Source organism: Ruditapes philippinarum, unplaced genomic scaffold, assembly GCF_026571515.1.
Source record: "Ruditapes philippinarum isolate M1 unplaced genomic scaffold, ASM2657151v2 ctg671_1_1_1_1, whole genome shotgun sequence".
Taxonomy (NCBI): domain Eukaryota; kingdom Metazoa; phylum Mollusca; class Bivalvia; order Venerida; family Veneridae; genus Ruditapes; species Ruditapes philippinarum.
Genome location: NW_026857357.1, coordinates 313671 through 333230, shown reverse-complemented (window position 1 = coordinate 333230; position 19560 = coordinate 313671). Strand labels below are relative to the sequence as shown.

Sequence of the window (19560 nt, the reverse complement as noted above, 5' to 3'; positions counted from 1 at the left end):
GGAGTTATTGCCCTTTGTTAATTTTCTTACTTTATTTTTGTCCGGGCCATTTCTCCTAAAGGATAAAAGGTATCGACTTGAAACGTCATAAGATGATAGATCTCATTAAGAAAAAGTTCATTGCACAAGAACCGGTACTCTGCATTTCTTATTTTTTGAGTTATTGCCCTTTGTTTAATTTTTCATATTTTATTTTTTGTCGGGTCCATTTCTCCTAATGTATTAAAGGCTATGGACTTGAAACTCCATAGGAATGATAGATCTCATTAAGAAAAAAGTACAGCACACAAGAAACCGGTAACTCTGCATTTCTTATTTTTTGAGTTATTGCCCTTTGTTAATTTTCATACTTTATTTTTGTCCGGGCCATTTCTCATAAAGTATAAAAGTTATTGACTTGAAACTTCATCGGATGATAGCTCTCATTTAGAAGAAGTGCAGTGAACAAGAACCGGTACTCTGCATTTCTTATTTTTTGAGTTATTACCCTTTGTTAATTTTCATACTTTATTTTTGTCCAGGCCGTTTGTCCTAAAATATAAAAGCTATGGTCTTTAAACTTCATAGGATGATAGATTTCATTAAAAAAGTGCAGTATACAAGAACCGGTACTCTACACTTCTTATTTTGAGTTATTACTCTTTATTAATTTTCATACTTTATTTTTGTCCAGGCCATTTCTCATAAATTATAAAAGCTATAGACTTGAAACTTCATAGCAGGATATATCTTATTGATAAGAAGTGCAGTGCACAGAAACTGCTGCTCTGCACGTCTTATTTTTTGAGTTATTGCCCTTTGTTAATTTTCATATTTCATTTTTGTCCTGGCCATTTCTCCTAAACTATATTGTTCACAAGGCGACACATCCGACTCGCGGAGTTCTAGTTTTTCTTCTTTGTGTAAAGTCACAGTCAAGAGCAGTGTTAGAATATTTCTCTAATGGTCCTTCTACTCGAAAATACTCTATTATATTTTCTTGCGTGAACGTTGCTATTGGCGGTTTTTATCGTAAAATTTATTTGAGTGCATTTTGAATAACAATATCTAATATCAACGTACCAGTGGTTTTGAAATCGTGAAAAGGAAGAAGTATGTTAGTTAAAACTATACTTAAGGACAATGAAAACGCACGCCCGCACTATATGCATTTTATTACATGAAAACAAAACACTAACGACTTCATTAGATATATATCATAACTTTAATACAAAACACAAACTTAACAAATGAAAATAATTCAAAACATTTAAAATCAAATGTACAACAGTTAATCGAAGAACCTTAGGTGAAAATCCCAAAATCACACATTTTTGTCACAGTAATGCAAACTTAACAAAGGCAAAAACCAAAATGAAAATCCAAAACAAAGTCACTCATAATAAATGTCTATTCGTAATGTCACCGTGGGGATCTTTAGAAACGACAATATCCTCCATTAGGTCTGTTCGTTGACATTCGCCTCATAACCTTTGGGGGGGAATAGTGCCTGTGAATCTGCCCCCATTTCACCCTGAGTGTAGTGCGAAAACGTGGTGAAACCGAGAAAATTAAGACAGAGGCAAAAAAGGGTTTTCCCTTTTAAATAAAAAAAAATTTTTTGTAAGAAACCAACGAATCTGCCCCAAAATTACCCACTTTAATTTCCCTTTTGAGAATCATTCCTAAATTTCTACAATTTCAGGATTTTAAAATTTAAAGCAATTTTAAGAGGAAAAAGTTTTACAATTTTTTAAGTGATTTTTTACGTTTTTAAACTGATCTTAAGTTTAAATCATTTTTTATAAAAAAAATTCTCATTTGTTCTAAAAATTCTAAAAGGTTAAAAACTTAATAATTAAAATTTTAAAAAAATAATTTGAAATTTATAAAGTAAAACAAATTTTAATAAATAATTTTTTTCTTTGTGAACTTATCACAATTACCAAAATGTTTTTTTTGTTTTTTTGGGTAGTTTTTTGCAATACTTCCTTAAATTCAAATTTTTCAAATTTTTGGTACTAAATGCCCCGGAATACATTGGGTTTTATAAAAACTGTAAAAAAATCTAACCCAAATATATTCCTTGTTAAAAAAAATTATTTCAAAAAAACGGCGTTTTATTGTCCTTAAAAGTATAAATTAGAAACGTGATAAAATATTAAACTTCACTGTCTGAAGCATTCAGATTTTTACTATGGGCGCATCCATCTTTAATATTGATTTTTGGAGTAACAAAGTAATAAGTAGCAGACGACAGAAACAGTTTATCTGTGATCACTTGAACAAAACAATACAAATTTTAGTAACAAATTGGCAAATATATTATGCCCTACCTCATTTTATCTTCTAAGTATAATATAAATATCATTCTTGCTCGTTTTCATATTATTCTTTCTTTTTCGGTAAAAAAAAACTAGTTCAATCGGACGAAGTCTACTATGTTTGAATTGCATCATAAAACATAGTATAGTCTATTCCAAATTAAATTTTTTTGGTCAGTTATAACCCCGGTTTTTAAAGTCGAAGCAATCAACATTGTATTGGTCACTTCAAACATTAGGTATCAGATAGATTGATAGATAATAGATAGATAGATAGATAGATAATAGATAGATAGATAGCATAGATAGATAGATAGATAGATAGATAAGATAAGATAGATAGATAGGTAGGATAGGATAGAATAGGATAAGGAATAGATAAAGCATAGGATAATAGGGAAGATACGATAGCCATGGATAGATGTAGATGAGTATAGAGTAGAGTGAGGTAGATAGAGTGAATAGATAATTAGATAGATAGATACGATATATGTTATTGACGTAAACGAGTACAGTTTTTGTGTCAATACAATTAGCATATACATAAATATCATAATTTTATCATGTGATTTAACAAACAGTGAACACAATTTACATTGTTCAACGATGTTTTTGTTGGGAGGATGAATAAGATGGTTTACATATATATTAATCAATATCATGAACAAAATCAAATAGTGGGAAGGTAAATTCCTTCCCATAAAAATTGGCAAAGTTAACAAATATCAAATACTTTTGCTAAGTATAAAAGCATTGTAAATAAATTCGGAAAGATTTTTTCTAATTGTAGCTTGATTATCACTCTTAAAAAAGCTCTGTAAATTTAATAACATTTGTCTCTATAAAAATATGCTTTGATATATTGTTTTCTAAAAAAACTTCGTACAACGGACATGATATAAACAAAATGGTATTCATCCCAATATCATCTGTTTTGTGACAAAAATTACCATAACGCTCATTTCGTTCAACCTCGTGTTTTCTAGAATAGCGTCCGCAGTTTCAATAGTCCAGTTTTATGTGAAGATAATCTTTAATTTTGATAAACGCATTTCGAAACTTGAAGGCAATAAATCTAAATAAGGTTTCAAATCTAAATTTCTTGTTTTAAATTGCTTAACATAAATAATAGTCCACATTGCTTGCAATCGTTGAAACCATTTTGCTTCAAAAAGTATCAATTAGTCGAGCTTTAAAAAGTAGATGAAATTTACCTAATCAAACACAGGGATGGTTGTTCCAAACATAAAAACCAATAGCAGTCCCAAAACTCACTTTTAACTTGAAGATGGACCCCAGTTATTTTTTGATAACATTACATTTACAAAAATTTTCATAAATCTTTTTTAAAAAATATTTTTTTAACGATTCAAGATTAGAAATGAAATGGGGCACACAATACGTTTTTTTTTAGAACTTTACCAGGCCCATTTTTCAAAAAAATATTTTTTAAGAAAAAATCTCCTTTTGGGTTCTAAAATTTTACTCCTTTTATAATTTTTTCTTTTAAAATTTGTGTTAAAACCCTTTTTTTAAAATATTCAGAATTATTATTTTAATTGTGAAAAAAATACCCGAAACTGAAAAGCGTTGTAACGTTTTTCACTCAAATCAAATTCTGAGTATATTTTGTAATTATAGTTCGCATATTTTTTTCGTTAGCAATTCAATTATTTTTTTTAGCTTTTAGACCCCAGGGAGTTACAATAAGAAATTTAATAAATGTGTAACTTAATGCATGTCATGTTCTTCCCTGTTTCTCCCAGCAACAAACTATGTTAGTGGTACGTTACGTGTTATGTAAATCATTTATATGATCATTTGAATGCAGTGTGTGATTTGTATAAATTGTAGTTTGTCAGCCTTTACCAAAGCTGAATATTGTAAATTAAAATATGATAGTCGTTCTTTTGAAATAAATAGCTACTTCTGGCGAAAATTTTGCATTTTCGTCATTTAAACTGTTATGTCATGTATGTGACTCGTAGAGGTTTTGTTCAAATGTTGGTATATTATATTCTTTTTATTTGTCTTTGCATATTATTTTTTCTTCTATTTCCCGGCGTTTTTATAAAACGTTGAAAAACATTTAACGAACCCGGGTGTCAAACTTGTTTTATTTAAAACGAATACAAAAATTGTTTAAAATTTGCTCGGAAAACTTTTTCAGAGGGAACCCCAATTTAAAAAAGGTCTTGGTAGAATGGGGTGATAACTTTAAAAAATTCTGGACGAAATTTTTTAGGACTTAACCTCTCCCTTTTGTTCCTGAATGAAAAGGATGGTTTTCCCAAACATTTCGGACCACAAGAAAAGCTCGATAAAGACGAATAAAAATGATTTGATGGAAAAACAAGACCAAAGTTAAAGGAAAAGGTCCCCATACGTGTACGTGACAAAAGGCGATTCTTTTGGGCATTTTAATACGAAAAGGCGTTCCCCTTTTAGGCCTTGCAGTCACCAAAATAAACACCGTGGAGCCACGAAGATTACAACACTGCAAAGATAATTCCAATTTTTAACGATCCGTGTATTTAAAATCGAGGGGCCCCATTTTAAAAAAAAATATTTTAAAAGGGAAGGTTGTGAAAAACTTGTATAAAAATTATTGATGAGTGGTGGGGGATGGGGGAAAAAATATAAAAAATACAGGCATTTTAAAAACCCTAAAAAAGGAATGAATTGTCGTAGATATTTGAATGACAGAATGAGTGTTAAAAGATTTTCAAATTGTATAGAAGTAAAACAAATTAGATTGACTTTTGAAATAGGTTCAGGGTTTTGTTTTTGGCATGATAAGCTGGGATTTATTTTTTAGATATAAATATAAAGTATTTGATGAATTCTGGATTTTTCAGTTTTTTCAGATAATTTTTTTGATTGTAATTTGACCCAAAAAAAAAGATAGTGAAAACGCCCTTAAATTGGGGGAAAAATTCAATTTTTTTTGTTTTAGTATTTTATGAAATTTTAAAATTTTGGGAAAAGACCCCAAAACTGAAAAATTATCAAAACAAACAACCTTTGAAGAGCACAAAAAAAGGAATTTTTCACTTATTTTTTATTATTTTTTTGATTACTTTTTCTAAAAATCGTTTAAGTTCCGCTGATCATTGGCAAACAAATTCAAAATTTAAATTTTATAGGCTTTTTGAATCATGGAATTTAACAATTGTCTACCAAAAAGGCAATTTAAAAAAAATTATATCATCCCCTGTGATTGTCATCGAAGGGGCTTTTTTTAAGTAAAGATTATTTCTTTTACAAAAAAGTATCAATTTACATTTTTATATACAAATTATTCTTTGTACTTTTTTCTTTACATAGTTATTAATATCAGTATAAATTGTTGAATATATATCCATCCAAACTGAGAAATAAATACTCAGTGAAAAATCTTAATTGTTCTTTTCTTTTTCGGTTTATATTCTTCTTATTGTGCAAACTTCTTTTTAACTAATTATCTTCGCTGTTTGACTGGTGTTCATCTCAATGAATCCAATCATGTCATTAATCAGGGTGATTATAAAAAACCTAACTTGCGGCTGAATTTATAAGTTTTAGCAATACACTTTTTAAATTATCAAATTTTACATCTGAACCCAATTAAATTCGCGAGATATTATACGGGTCAGATTGTATCAGTGCAAGGTTTCTAAAGATATGCTCATTTACATTGCAATATGTTCAACAGCAGCATTCTAAATAATACATTTCCTAAATGGTTCACAAATGCCAAAGTCGTTCTTATACATATAAAATGGATTCTAAGTGATAAAATAAATTACAGGCCAATTAAAGTAAGTTATAGGCCAATTTTCATACTTTCTTTGATACCAATTAAAAAGTCATGTCAGTTTACATTTCAAGCAATACCTGGGGGAAATCAACTAGTTTTGAGTCAGATTAATATTTCACGTCAAACTGCACTGCTAAGAACTGTTTATGATAATTGGATCACAGCCTTTGACAGAAATGAAATATTTGCTTCATTTTTTTCATCGATCTTTCTAAAGCTTTTACTAAAATAAAGCTTAGAATGTTTATCTTTGACCCTTTATCAGTTGTTTGGTTCTCCTCCTGTTAGGTAGCAGAAACCAACAAACGTACATAGCTGGTTAATAATCAGAGTAACGTTCAGTAACTACTGGGTCTCCTCGTGGTTCAATGCTTTGTTCTATACTGTTTTAAAGCTGTATCAACGACCTTTGTCTATGGAAAAAACAGACAATGATATTTTTGCTGATGATAGATGATACCATCCATGTATCCCTAAATAGAGTAGTTGAATCTCTTACTCATGATCTTTTAAATGCTGACAAATGGTATGATTTGAATAGCGTGTATGTACCAAAAGCTATTGTCATGTATATTTCCTCAAAACACAAGAAAAAACATTGTTGTGAAATCAGAGACAGGCTAACAGAGACAGGCTATTGCCAATACTGCTAAGATATCATGCGTGCTTCCTAAACTTGAAGCAAGTAAAAATTAACCAGATATCAGAATGCAGTAAAATAATACATTTTTTTGAAATCTGCATACGACCATTCTATTTAAGAATTTCAAGAGACATTATATCAATGATAAACATATTCAAGACCTTTTACAGTTAGACTAAAATCAAATAGTCAAATTACAATGTATTTAAACAAAATATTAAAAGTAAGGTAACCATCGCTAATCGAAAAATAAAAACTGCTAAGAAATTGAGAATTGTAAATCGGAGCCCAAACGCGCCTTTAAAAACGTTTTAAAAGATCGATTATCATCCAAGATAAGATCTTGCATGACCTGATTAGCAATGATAACTTTAACCTAGGTAAAATACATTATCATGTTTAAAGCAAATATAATGGCATTATTTACAAGAGAATAAAAGACGACATTGTAGAATGTTAAAACAGGTTTTGGCACAATAACGTATCATTTCAGTTTTAGTGAACAGAAATATTAATTGTTCATTTTTACACATTTGTACGAATGCATTATCTACCGTTTTAGCCTTATCAAATAATGATTGTCGCAAGTCATCGTACACAAAGCAATCAAGAATGACATGGCTTTCGTCTTCAATACTGTCACAGAACTGGCATTTTCGTTCTAAGTCTTCGTAACGCCCAGTTTCTATGCGTAAAGGCGCCACACCACAACGATACTTGCTAAATGCAGTGCGATGACAAGGAGGCATAATGAGTTTACAATACATGTATAATTCTGTCTCATATTCTGTTTTAAACAGTCGATATGTACGCAACTTATTGCCACCACGACCAGAAGGACCTGTGACACTATTCAAAGATTCGAGCCAGTTTAAAACAAATTTTTCTTGCAATTTAGTTTTAACAATATTCACTATAGTATGTTTTGGAATGGAAAATCTTATATCACTATATAAGTGTGCATTACAATTTTTTAACATATCATTAACAACGAAGAACCAGTTCTTACATGATCTATTTGCTGCAGATGCAGTACAAAGTGCAACTCGTTTGTTTACTCTACAATCAAGCATATAAGAGACTCTAGATAAATGAATAGCAATGGATTTCCACTGTCTGATTTCTGAGGATATCCATCCCATTTCACCGGAAATCGCGACGTTAGGCGTATATCTAACGACACCTAAAAAGAAGCGCATAGCGCGAAACTGCACTTCGTTAACGCACGAGAAAGAGCGATAACCCCAGGTAGCAGAATCATAACTGATTGTTGGCAAAACAGTAGAATCATATAGGTGGGTAAATACACCGTACAGAAGACCACCAGCCGATTTATATTTAGCAATAAGAAAGCCAAGAGCCCGACTTGCACTTTGAGCTACAACCTTTGCAGTTACATTAAAATCTAAGTGCTCTTGCAACATTAATCCCAAATACATATATTTATTAACGATAGTAAGTGTGTGAACACCACATATAAAACTGAACGATGTTCTACATACAGATAAAGGTCTAAAATGGACAATTTGACTTTTACTACTATTTATAATTATATCGTTGGTGCTACACCAGTTGTTAAGTGCATTTAATAAACATTGCAAATCTTTTTCATCTTTTGCCAACAAGACAATATCATCTGCATAAAGTAACATACATATTTTATCAAATCCATAGTCAACACCAATATCAAGAGATTTCAGGTAAACAGCAAGATCATTTATATATAAATTAAACAAAAGGAGAGTTAATATACAGCCTTTACGTAATCCAGACTTAACAGTAAACCAATCAGTATGTTTAGAGTTAATTTTTACACATGAATATTCAGAATCATACAAAGATTGTACAGCACCCAACATTTTACCTTTTATACCTATGTCATACAATTTTTTCCCTAGTAAATCTCTATTTATATAATCATATGCCTTTTTAAAATCAATAAAAGCAGCAAATGTACACTGTTTACGTTTTTCCTAGGTATTGATTATATTTGTTAGCGTAAATAAATGATCAATAGTGCTTCTTTTCTTTCTAAACCCATTCTGTTCGTCAACAATGACATCTCGATTTTCAGCCCAACTTAATCCATTATTTAATATAGCACAATAGAGTTTATAAACAGAACAAGTTAAAGAAATTCCCCTATATAGTAATGGGTTCCTTGGATCCATACTTGCGGACTTAGGATTTGGGTAAATGACACTTTTACTCCAAATATTTGGAATAGTACCACTTTTAAAACATACACTAAACAGAGCGTGCATAAACATAACAGCAGTGTCATTCTTTAAGGCTTCAATGGGTATTCCATCTATACCATTTGCTTTTCCAAGTTTACCTTCATCAATAACTTTTTTGACTTCCAAAACAGAAATATCACTATTAAAACTTAGTGTATCATAATCACCATTTACAATATTATACCTGTTATCACAAGATACATTTGGATTATTAAACAAATTACTAAATTTTATTTTCCATTTAAGTAAAACATCACTAGGATCTGCGGACAAAGAGCCGTCAGCCAGAACAACTTCATCAGGAATTATTTTCTTGTTAGCTTGTGTTATACCAATTCTACCAACAGATTTCAAGAAACTAGAACGATCAACATTACATGCATTTAATATATCCTTCTGAAGGTTGTACCAGTGACGACGCTTAGCCCTTTGGACTTCTGCATCAAACTGTTTACGGATGTACTAACATATTTAGCTTTAAAAGAAACTCTATCAGCTCTATTATAACATTGCAACCACTGTTTTTCTGCAATTGACAATTTACACCATAGATCACTAAGATTATCCGTCCACCATGCATGTGACAAACAACTGGCTCAGTTGTTATGTTCTGCTATATTATTTTCAGCGAAAACCATAGAAATTAATCAATGTTTTAACATGCAGCAATCGATAAAAGTTGAAACTTTCAAATGGCGTGTACTATAAAAGGATTACATCCCTGCAGTTTTTGTAGATTGATAGATCTCAAAGAGTAGAACTGCAGTGCATTATTATTATTATTATTATTATTATTATTATTATACTAATTTTGAAACATGCATTCAATGCTAGACCAAGAGTCAGGTAAATGTTGGTTTTTAGTAACTTGTATAGTGCATACCGGTTTATATGTAAGCGTGTATTTTATTCTGTTGATAGATGTGTGCCTAACTCGGGCAAAACTGTAGCGTTGTTTGACCTATATCCAGAATATCCATATAGACTTATAGTTTATTTTGCAGTTTTGTTTGTTTGTTTCATTTTACGCCTTTTTCCAACAGTATTTCAGTCATATAGGCGGGTAGTTTCCTAACCATCGTTCCTGGAGAGTTACACCAGTACTAGACAACCTTCCTCCGCGCTAAACTACCAAAGCATCTCCCGGGGATCGAACCCACGCCAGAGAGGTAACTGGATTAGAAGTCATCGACTCTAACCCCTCGACCACGGAGGCGGTTTTATTTTGCAGTAATTAGCTTTATTATAAAATATAATAACCACACTTAAAAACCATGCATGTCCTATTTTGAAGTAATTTGTCCATTATCACAGTGTAAAACAATTTATGCTCTAAATTGAAAGGTAACCGCTTGCAATATGCATGTATGATACATTGTTCGGAAATAAAATGTGCTGGTTATAACACAATAACCCGAAGACACTGCAAATGATAGTGATTTTGGTTTTTGAAGTGATTATTAGAAATTGTTAGAGTGACATGCTCATTCTTTTTCACAGTCAATCTGAGATAAATTAGTTGCATATTTAAAAAACATCTCTTTTTTGTGGCGATTGAACAATAATTGATAAACACAAATGTTTAAAATATATAATATATATATATATATATATATATATATATATATATATATATATATATATATATATATATATATATATATATATATATATATTATATATATAATATATATATAGTATATATATATAATAAACTGGTGCCTAAAATATAATTAAAAAGACTGTCCCACTCTTTTTATACATTTTACATTACCGGTATTTTCCTGTGAATAATAATAATAGGTATTTATGTAGGTCACGTTGGTAATTGATCATACCTGCACCCCAGTTAACACACTTTGCATGCATTGGTAAACGATTTTTAAGCTGACACATTTTTAACAAGCTATGACACAAATGTGTTTTACAACAGCTTAAAATCAGTGTTTATTCAAAATTGCACGGCTCTAAAAATGGCGGAAAATTTGAGTTTAAAGGAATTGACGATGGAACAGATACAGACAGTATGTCATTTATTTATTTTTTTGTTTTGTTTTTATGATTTATTTATTTATTTATTGTTTTGTTTTTATTATTTATTTTTTTATTTATTTAAACATTCCATGTGTTCATTTTGTTGCTCAGCGAGTCATTTAACTACATATTCCAGTACATATAGTTTATAAAAAAACGCTACTCATTGGCCATCTATCCGAAGTATCTTTTGCTTCTGTTGTTGTTGTTATTGTTTTTTAATAAGTACAGTTAAAGATGTTAAGTATTTTGTATGGAGGTCAAAACACTACTTTGTTACAATTTTATTACTTTCGTTGACAAATAATTTCACATTCAGGGCCACTTTCGTAGGTAATAAGCATCTAAGGGACTCCACAGACATGATGGGACTGAAAATATTTTTTCCAGATAAATGTACCATTTGATGTAGGTTAAGACCACTAATATTTGTGTAAAATTTCAGATTATTCGCGCACTTCGTCTTTCGAGAATAATTATTCAAAAAAAGACTCAAAATGAAAAGCGTTTAAACGCTTTTCACTCAATTCGGGCTAAGAAAAGCATAAAAATACGATTTTCAATTCATTTCAAAGTTTATTTTTTAACTATCTTTGCATATATTTCTGTTTAAAGTTCCCCAGCTCATTTATGTAAGAAATTAAAATTTTAATTTTATTTAATTTATATAATTTAATGACCTTTAAATTAAAAATGTTTTTAGACTTTTAAACCTCAGTGGAGTCCCTTTAAGTCATGATTTAAATGTTATTAAACTTATAAAGAAAAAAGCTTTATTATCTACTTATAAATGTAATATTTAGAAATGTTCATGAAATAAAACGTTCATTGTTATTTTCCTTATTTTCACAATGAAAATTTATTTTGCACTGCAGAGAAACATATTTTTCGTATTTTCACTGGTGTATTGCTGGACTACGTTCTTCTAAATTCAGCCAATATACAGAAACTAAAGTGTATAAAGCTATGTATCTGATGTAAAAAATATTGCTTGAATTTTAAAAATGTTTACTTCCAAAATGCTTCTATGAAATAAATATGGTAATTAATTGCATTAAAAATGAATGATGCATGCACGAAATCATTGATACACAGATAAAAACCGCTTAAAATAGCAAAATAATTTTTTTCCGAACATTTTATTCTTTACCTACATTTTCAGGGTATAAAAAAACAAACTTTTATGTTCAACCTTTCGAGAAAATCCATATTATATGGAACCAATTTAAAAATTTTATGTTAAAAAAATTTATAAAAATTTCATTAAAAAAAATTTATCCCCTTTAAGCTAAGGTTTCAAATTTAACAAAAAGAGGAAAATTAAATATAAAAAAAACTAAAATTTTCAAGATTTTTTTAAAACTATCTTTATTTGGGTAAAAAAAAAAATAAAAAGGGCTACCTGCCAACTCATGAAAATTGCTTTGGACGGTAACTTGGCACTTTCCAATTAATATTTTCAATTTTTGCCGTGCTGTGGTTTCTTTAGGGATACTTATTTTCTTTATTTTAATACAAAGATAGCAGCATACTGGGATATCACAATTTTATTGTAATATACCACACCTTTATATAACACACCTTTAACTCAAGCATGTAATTGCACAGTTTATATAACTTGACGATATCTTTTTTTTAAAACTGCTTTTGTGGTTTAGGTTTAATTGCTGCTTTATTGCGCGTTCAAAAATATTTCTTTCTGCTTTAAAACGTGAAATACATTTAAATATTTTTTCGTAATACTTTAAACATAATCACTTTATGAATTATAATAGAATTATTGCCATTTTTTAAACTTAGAACACTCTCATAGCAAGTCTTGAGTGCAGAATAACTAAAGGTATTCATGTAAAAACGGGTTTATGATTGAAGGTCACTATCCAAACACATGAATTTTGAATGAATTATTGCCTTTTTTTAAACAGAGACAAATTCTTAGTTCAAGTCTTTTTGCGTGTAATATCAATATTCAAGAGCTTTTAAAGGTATTCACTTGCAATTTCATGCATGTCTTTGAGATCATAAGTTGAGATTACTAAGTAAGACCCATGGATCTGACATGGATTATGCCTGAATTATGACTTTGCTCAATTTTACACTTTGAACTTTGTCCGGGACATTACTTAAGAACTATAAACGGTATCAACTTAAAATCTTTGTAGGTATATAGATTTCACTGAGTAGATGTGCATTGCAAAAAAACCGTAAATGTGCCTTACCTAGTTTTTCAGTTATTGCCCTTAGTTTATTTTTACACTTTCAACATTGTCCAGAACATAAATCTAAATTGATTAGGTAGATAGATCTTATTGAGTAGAAGTGCGGTGCAAAAGAACTGTAACACTGCTTTGCCTAATTTTGGTGTAATTGCCCTTTGTTCTTTTTTACACTTTGAACTTTGTCCGGGGCATAACTCTGAAACTACCAGAGATATTGACATGAAAGATCTATCTACAGACATGGTTTCATGTTGATACCTTTCATAGTGCTCAAGTAATGTCCTGTACAAGTTCAAAGTGTACCAAGAGCACCGCTAGACGGAGCATTATATGCCCGAAAGTGTTTTTATTTGTTAGTAAGGATGAAACAATTGTAAGACATGGGAATTATATACAGTATTACCCTCTTTCAAAAAGCAATCCTTTTTTAATGAAGAATTTTATATATTCATTGCGTTTTCAAGGCACCCCCATAAGTTGTATTACTCCAAAACACAAAATTCAGTTAAAATCTTTTGTGCCCCTTCCTTTTGCCCTTAAAACCCCAGGGTCATATTTTTGCTGTTCATCCATAAAATTTAACATGTATTTTGTTTAAATACTAATTATGACGGAAACTGTTTTTCATTTAAGTAAAAACCCCCTTTCCCTTTTACTTGGACAAAAAAAATCAAAAGGTCTCTCCCCAAATGGGGAAAATCATCCTATAATTTTTAAAAATTGGGGGTCTAACTAAATTTATGCCCGGGAAAACCATTTTCAGTTAAAAAGTAATATTCCTTGCCCTTTTTACTTGGACCCAAAATCAATAGGTTCTACTAAAATAGGGAAAAATACCTATAATCGAATACGGGGGCCCAAATAAACTAATTACCCCGGGAAACCTTTTTCGTTTAAGTAAATGCCTTGACCTTTGACCTGGCCCCCAAAATAAAAGGGGCCTTCACTTGAATGGACAATCACCCTATGAATTTAATCTGTGGGAAAAAATGAACTTTAAGTTATGCCCCGGAAACCAAATTGCAAAAGCGGACAGGACATGAAAATTTGTCCCGGGGCATAAAAAAATGAAAAATTGAAATAACTTCAAAATTAAGGAAAGGGAAAGGGTTAGGGTTCTCCCACTGCCTTTACTCTGTGAATTATTTACCAAAAAGTTTCAAATTTATACTTTTTTTTTTTAAATTATTCAAGACCAAGGTCAAAGTTTATAACGAAAAAACTACAATATTTCGGAATGAGAAGGTTACGGTTCTTACTCACAGTGAGAAATACCTACAAAGTTTTATAGTTCTCAAATTTTGTCTCGGACGAAGTTCAAAGTGTGAAAATTAACGCAGGGCAATAACTCCAAAATTAGGGAAAGGCAGAGTTATGGTTCTTTTTAAAAGCACTTCTGTCCAATGAGGTCTATGTACCTTCAAAATTTCTTGTTGATATATCTTTTAGTTTTAGAATTATGAACCGGACAAAGTTCGAAGTTTAAAAATGAACAAAAGTCAAATAATTCCAAATAAGGCAACTTCTATTTAATGAGATCTATCTACCTACAAAGTTTCTTATCAATACCCCTTTTGATGTTAGAGTTATTCCTAGAAAAAGGTTTAAGTGTAAAATAAACAAAGGGTTATAACTATATAATAAGGTAGGGCAGAGTAACGGTTCTTTTGTACTGCATATCAACTTAGTAAGATCAATGAACCTACAAAGTTTTTAGTTAATACCTGTTATAGTTCTCAAGTTATGTCCCGGACAAATCTCAGAATATAAAAATTAACAAAGGAAAATTACTCAAAAAATAGTAAAGGCAGGGTTATTTTTCATTTGCACTTCACTTCTACATAAGGAGATCTTTCTACCTACAAAGTTTCTTGTTGATACCCCTTGTGGATTAAAGTTATGAACCAAACAAAGTTCAAAGTGTAAAAATAAACAAAGGGCAATCAGTCTAAAATTAGGCAAGGCGGCAGAGTTTCGGTGCCGTAGCACTGCATTTGTACTTAATAAGATCTATCTACCTACAAACTTTCTTGTTAAAGCTGCACGCCTCCAGATGGGACAAAATATTTCAAGAAATTCAATCTTTTATAAAATGTATTAAGATCTCAATACATTGTCGTTTTAGAGTCATGTCCCGGACAATGTTGAAAGTATAGAACAAACAAAGGGCAATTACTCCTCTTATATAGGCAAGGCAGTGTTACGTGTCATTTGCACTGCACTTCTACTCAATGAAATCTATCTAGCTACAAAGTTTCTTGTTAATAACTCTTGTCGTTAAAGAGTTATTTCCCGGACAAAATTCAAAGTGTAAACATACACAAAAGGCAATAACTCTAAAATTAGGCAAGGCAGTGTATGGTTCTTTTGCACTGTATTTCTTCTCTATGAGATCTATCTATCTACAAACTTTCTTGTTAATACCCCTTGTAGTTTTAGAGAGATGTCCCGGACTAAGTTCAAAACGAAGGACAATAACTACAAAATTAGGCGAGGTAGAGTTACGGTTCTTTTGCATTGCCCTTTTACACAATGATATCCATATGTCATTTAAAAGTGTTGTCCCGGACACAGTTCAATGCGTAAAATAAACAAAAGGCAATAATTTTAAAATTAAGGTAGAACGCGACACTTTGCGAACTTTCGAGTAGCGTCTTGAAAATTGGCATGCAAAAAGTTGACCATATTTCTAATAAGGTTCCGTTGATTTTATTTCAATAGTTTCAGCCAATTTGTGTACACACGGCGTCAAAGTTGACCATCAAAGCCCGCTTTTGAACAAGACGTCGTTGCGTATCCTTGGCAACTGTAATGGGTATTTCAACGCCAGTGGCGGACAAAATATCTAAAATTCTACAGCATCCGACGTAAATTATTTTTTCCCTTTAAGCTGATATAAAATTTATCGTTTTACGCCGAAAAATGTTTGAAAAATGGAAAGAAAATTGTCAATTTTGTGTAAAATTTGACTTTAAGTTTAGCCGCAATTTTCGGCTTTAAGGCGGCTTTTGAAAAACTTCCTGAAATAAATTTGCAACTGAGTTACTAACGAAATGGCGCTGATTGATCTTATATTACTTTTATCAACTGATCTTAACTTGTGGCGTTAGTGCATGTGACATGTCATTTTAGCGTCATATGAATAGAAAACGGAAAATATCATTAAAAATGCGTTATTATTTTGTAAACTACCTTATCTAGAGAGAAATAATAACAGTCGAAAGAGAAAAAGTAACAGCCGCATTTAATTGTAGACCCTAACCAATGTTTATTGGGAATTTAACACCGTGTTTCCTTTTTCGTCTTTGTGTTTAGTAACAAAATCACGAGAAGTATTAAAATATATCTTTTATGATCCTAGCCTTCTCGAAAGGAAATACGTTAAAATATTTCATGCGCATAAAAATTAAATGAACGTTGCTACGGGCGGTTTTTATTGTAAAATTTATCGAAACTGCATTTTTAATAGGAAAATCTAAAGATAACATTTATCAACATACCAGAGGTTTTGAAGAAATGTTTACGATTTTTTTCTTCCTTCTTACTATGTTAGTTAAAACTCACTGACTCGTGACAATATTAAACTTTACATATCATAATATACTGTGGGCGACAGAAACAAGTTTATTTGTGATCATTGATCAAACGCTGTATAGTTTAGTAACAAAATGGCAACTATATTATACCTCATCATTTTATTTTAAGTAAAATATAAATGTTATTCTTGCTCCGTTTTAATTATTCTTTCTTTTTCTATAATAACATACTACTGGGAACCCCGGTCAGTCGTGTCAGTATATTTTACATCGTATAGTCTATTCCAAGGTTATTTTGTCCGTCAGTTATAGCCCGTTTACTAAATGCAACTATCCCCTGGATTAAGCTTTGAAAAAGCAACAAGTCAGAATGTTATTTGATATACATTAAATGTATGTGGATATTAAAATACAAAAATCCCAGAAGATGAATTTTAACTTTGGGCGCTAAGAGTGACGTTTGGTGCCTTTTGTATTGTTTAAATTCCCCAAAACTGCAAATTTGAAATATATAGCTAGTTCAGAAATAATATGAACATTTTGTCACTTGAATTGTTATGTATAAGGTTTTCTTAAATGTTGGTATCTTTTATTCTTTTTATTTGTCTTCTATTATTGTTCTTCTATTTCCAGGCGTTTGATAAAACGTTGAAGAACTTTAAGGAACCAGGCGTCAAACTTGTTCTTATTACAGACGAATACAAAGACATTGCTTTAAAGTTTGCTCGGGAGTACTTTATGACAGACGAACCAATGAACAAAGGTCTTGGTATGAAGTGGACTGATGAACTTGAACAATTCTGGACGAATTCCTTTGATCTTAACCTCTCACTGATGTTCCTGAATGAGAAAGATGGAGAGCCGATAGCATTTCGTACCACAAGAATAGCTCGATATGATGATACAAATGATATTGATAGCATACAAGACCAACCGTTAAAAGAAATGGTCCGCTTTCTGGATTATTGTGACAAAGAGGCAGAGTTCTTTGGTCATTTTAATACGAAAGAAGCGTTCCACTTCTTAGGCCTTGGAGTAGCACCAAACTATAGACATCGTGGCTATGCTACGAAGATATTCAACACTGCAATTGATATGATTCGTAATTTTGGAATCGATCCCGTGTATCTCAAAGTTGAGGGTTCCTCGAATTTTTCAAAAAAGATATTTGAAAAGGCTGGCTGTGAAATCTTGTATGAAAAATTCTTCGATGATTGGGTGGTGGATGGGGAAAAACCTTATAAAGATACAGGAATTCATAAGTCTATGAAAAATTATGGAATGGAGTTATCGTAGATATCCTGAAATATATATGTGTGGTGTTAAAAGAATTACTACAGTTGTATAAGAAGTAATTAGATGAACTTTTGAAATTCGGTACTCTTCTATTTTGCTTTTGTTTTCGGCGTGATAGGGCTGGTATTTTTTTCCGAGATATATTAAGTATTTGATGAATTCTAGACTTTCAGCTTTTTTCAAGAATAATTATTTTGATTATGAATTTGACCAAAAAAATAGATGCGTATAAACGCCTTTAATGTGGACTAAGGATAGCACAGAAATACTATTTTATTTGTTTTAGTATTTCATGAATTTTTATTGTGGACATGACCCAAAACTGAAAACATTTAAACGTTTTTAATACAAAGCGAGCTAAGAAGAGCACAAAAATAGGATTTTTAACTTATTTTTGATTATTTTATTTATCTTGTTTATCATCTTTGCATAATTATCCGTTTTATGTGCACCAGTTCATCCTAGGAAAGAAATTCAAAATTTATGTGTATAGGCTTTAGAACCTCAGTGGAGTTACATTTGTCTACATAAGGGTCAATTATAACAAAAGTGATACTAGACAAATTAACAATAGGAGATAATATATCATCAAATAATGTGGATTGTCATCAGAAGGTGCTTATGTGTAAATAAAGGATTCCTTCGCTTTTTACATTAACGTTATTATAAATAACTTTCGGACTTTTTTCTTGACATGGTTATCAGTACCAGTATAAATTGTTGCATATATATCAATTCAAATTGTGAAATAAATACTCGGTTAACAATTTTATTGTCGTTTCTTTTTCTGTTAATATTCGACTGATTATGCAAACTTCTTATTAACTATAAAATAATAAGTAAAGTAGTGTATCTTCGTTGTTTGATTGGTGTCATTGTTCAAATTGAAATTAATGGCTCTAGACTTTTTCCCAGTGTGTGTGCGTGTGTTACATAGATTATATAATGAACTTATTAACTTTTCTCCTTAAAAACCTCAAGTCCGAACTCAACTAAACTTGCTAGGATTGTTCCTTGTATGAATGACCTCTCAGAAGTTATTCTATGCAGAAATCTAGTTCGCATGGCAACTGAAAGGACCGATAGAAATAAATATTAAAAACAAATTTTGTCCTCTAGAACTTGAAGGCCTAGATCACATAAATTTTGCACAATATAACGAACCTCTACCAAGCTTGTTCAAATTATAGCCCTGGAGTCAAAATTGGTCCCGCGCCCAAGGGGTAATGTGTTTCCTTATATGTATATAGTAAAAAGAAATTAAAAGTATTTTTTCAAAACTACAAGGGCTCGGGTATGAAACGTTGTCTAGTAAACATCTATTTAGATCATAGCTTTTAGTCAAAATTGGCCCTGTTCCAGGATGCCATGCCTTTCCTTCAAATCATTCCCCGCACAGCTCATGAGTTAAATAATGGAAGGGAAACAACTCATCTTTCTTATACATGTGTACTTTATGCAATATTACAAAAGAAAGAAAACGATTCGAA

The 19560-nt window shown here is 30.9% G+C and overlaps 1 protein-coding gene across 1 annotated transcript; it reads left to right on the top strand.

Annotated features, from left to right (window-relative positions):
• The first annotated feature begins 10887 nt into the window (after window positions 1–10887).
• Window positions 10888–18124, top strand: LOC132749475 (uncharacterized). Its single transcript, XM_060739228.1, has 2 exons — window positions 10888–11009; window positions 17408–18124. The coding sequence occupies exons 1-2, from the start codon at window positions 10959–10961 to the stop codon at window positions 18068–18070; spliced, it is 714 nt and encodes a 237-aa protein (XP_060595211.1). The 5' UTR covers window positions 10888–10958; the 3' UTR covers window positions 18071–18124.
• Window positions 18125–19560: the final 1436 nt, after the last annotated feature.

Coding starts and splice junctions, on each gene's coding strand:
- LOC132749475 (XM_060739228.1), top strand. CDS start 10,959: ATGGCGGAAAATTTGAGTTTAAAGGAATTGACGATGGAACAGATACAG. Junction 11,010..17,407: donor CGATGGAACAGATACAGACA/GTATGTCATTTA, acceptor TTCTATTTCCAG/GCGTTTGATAAAACGTTGAA.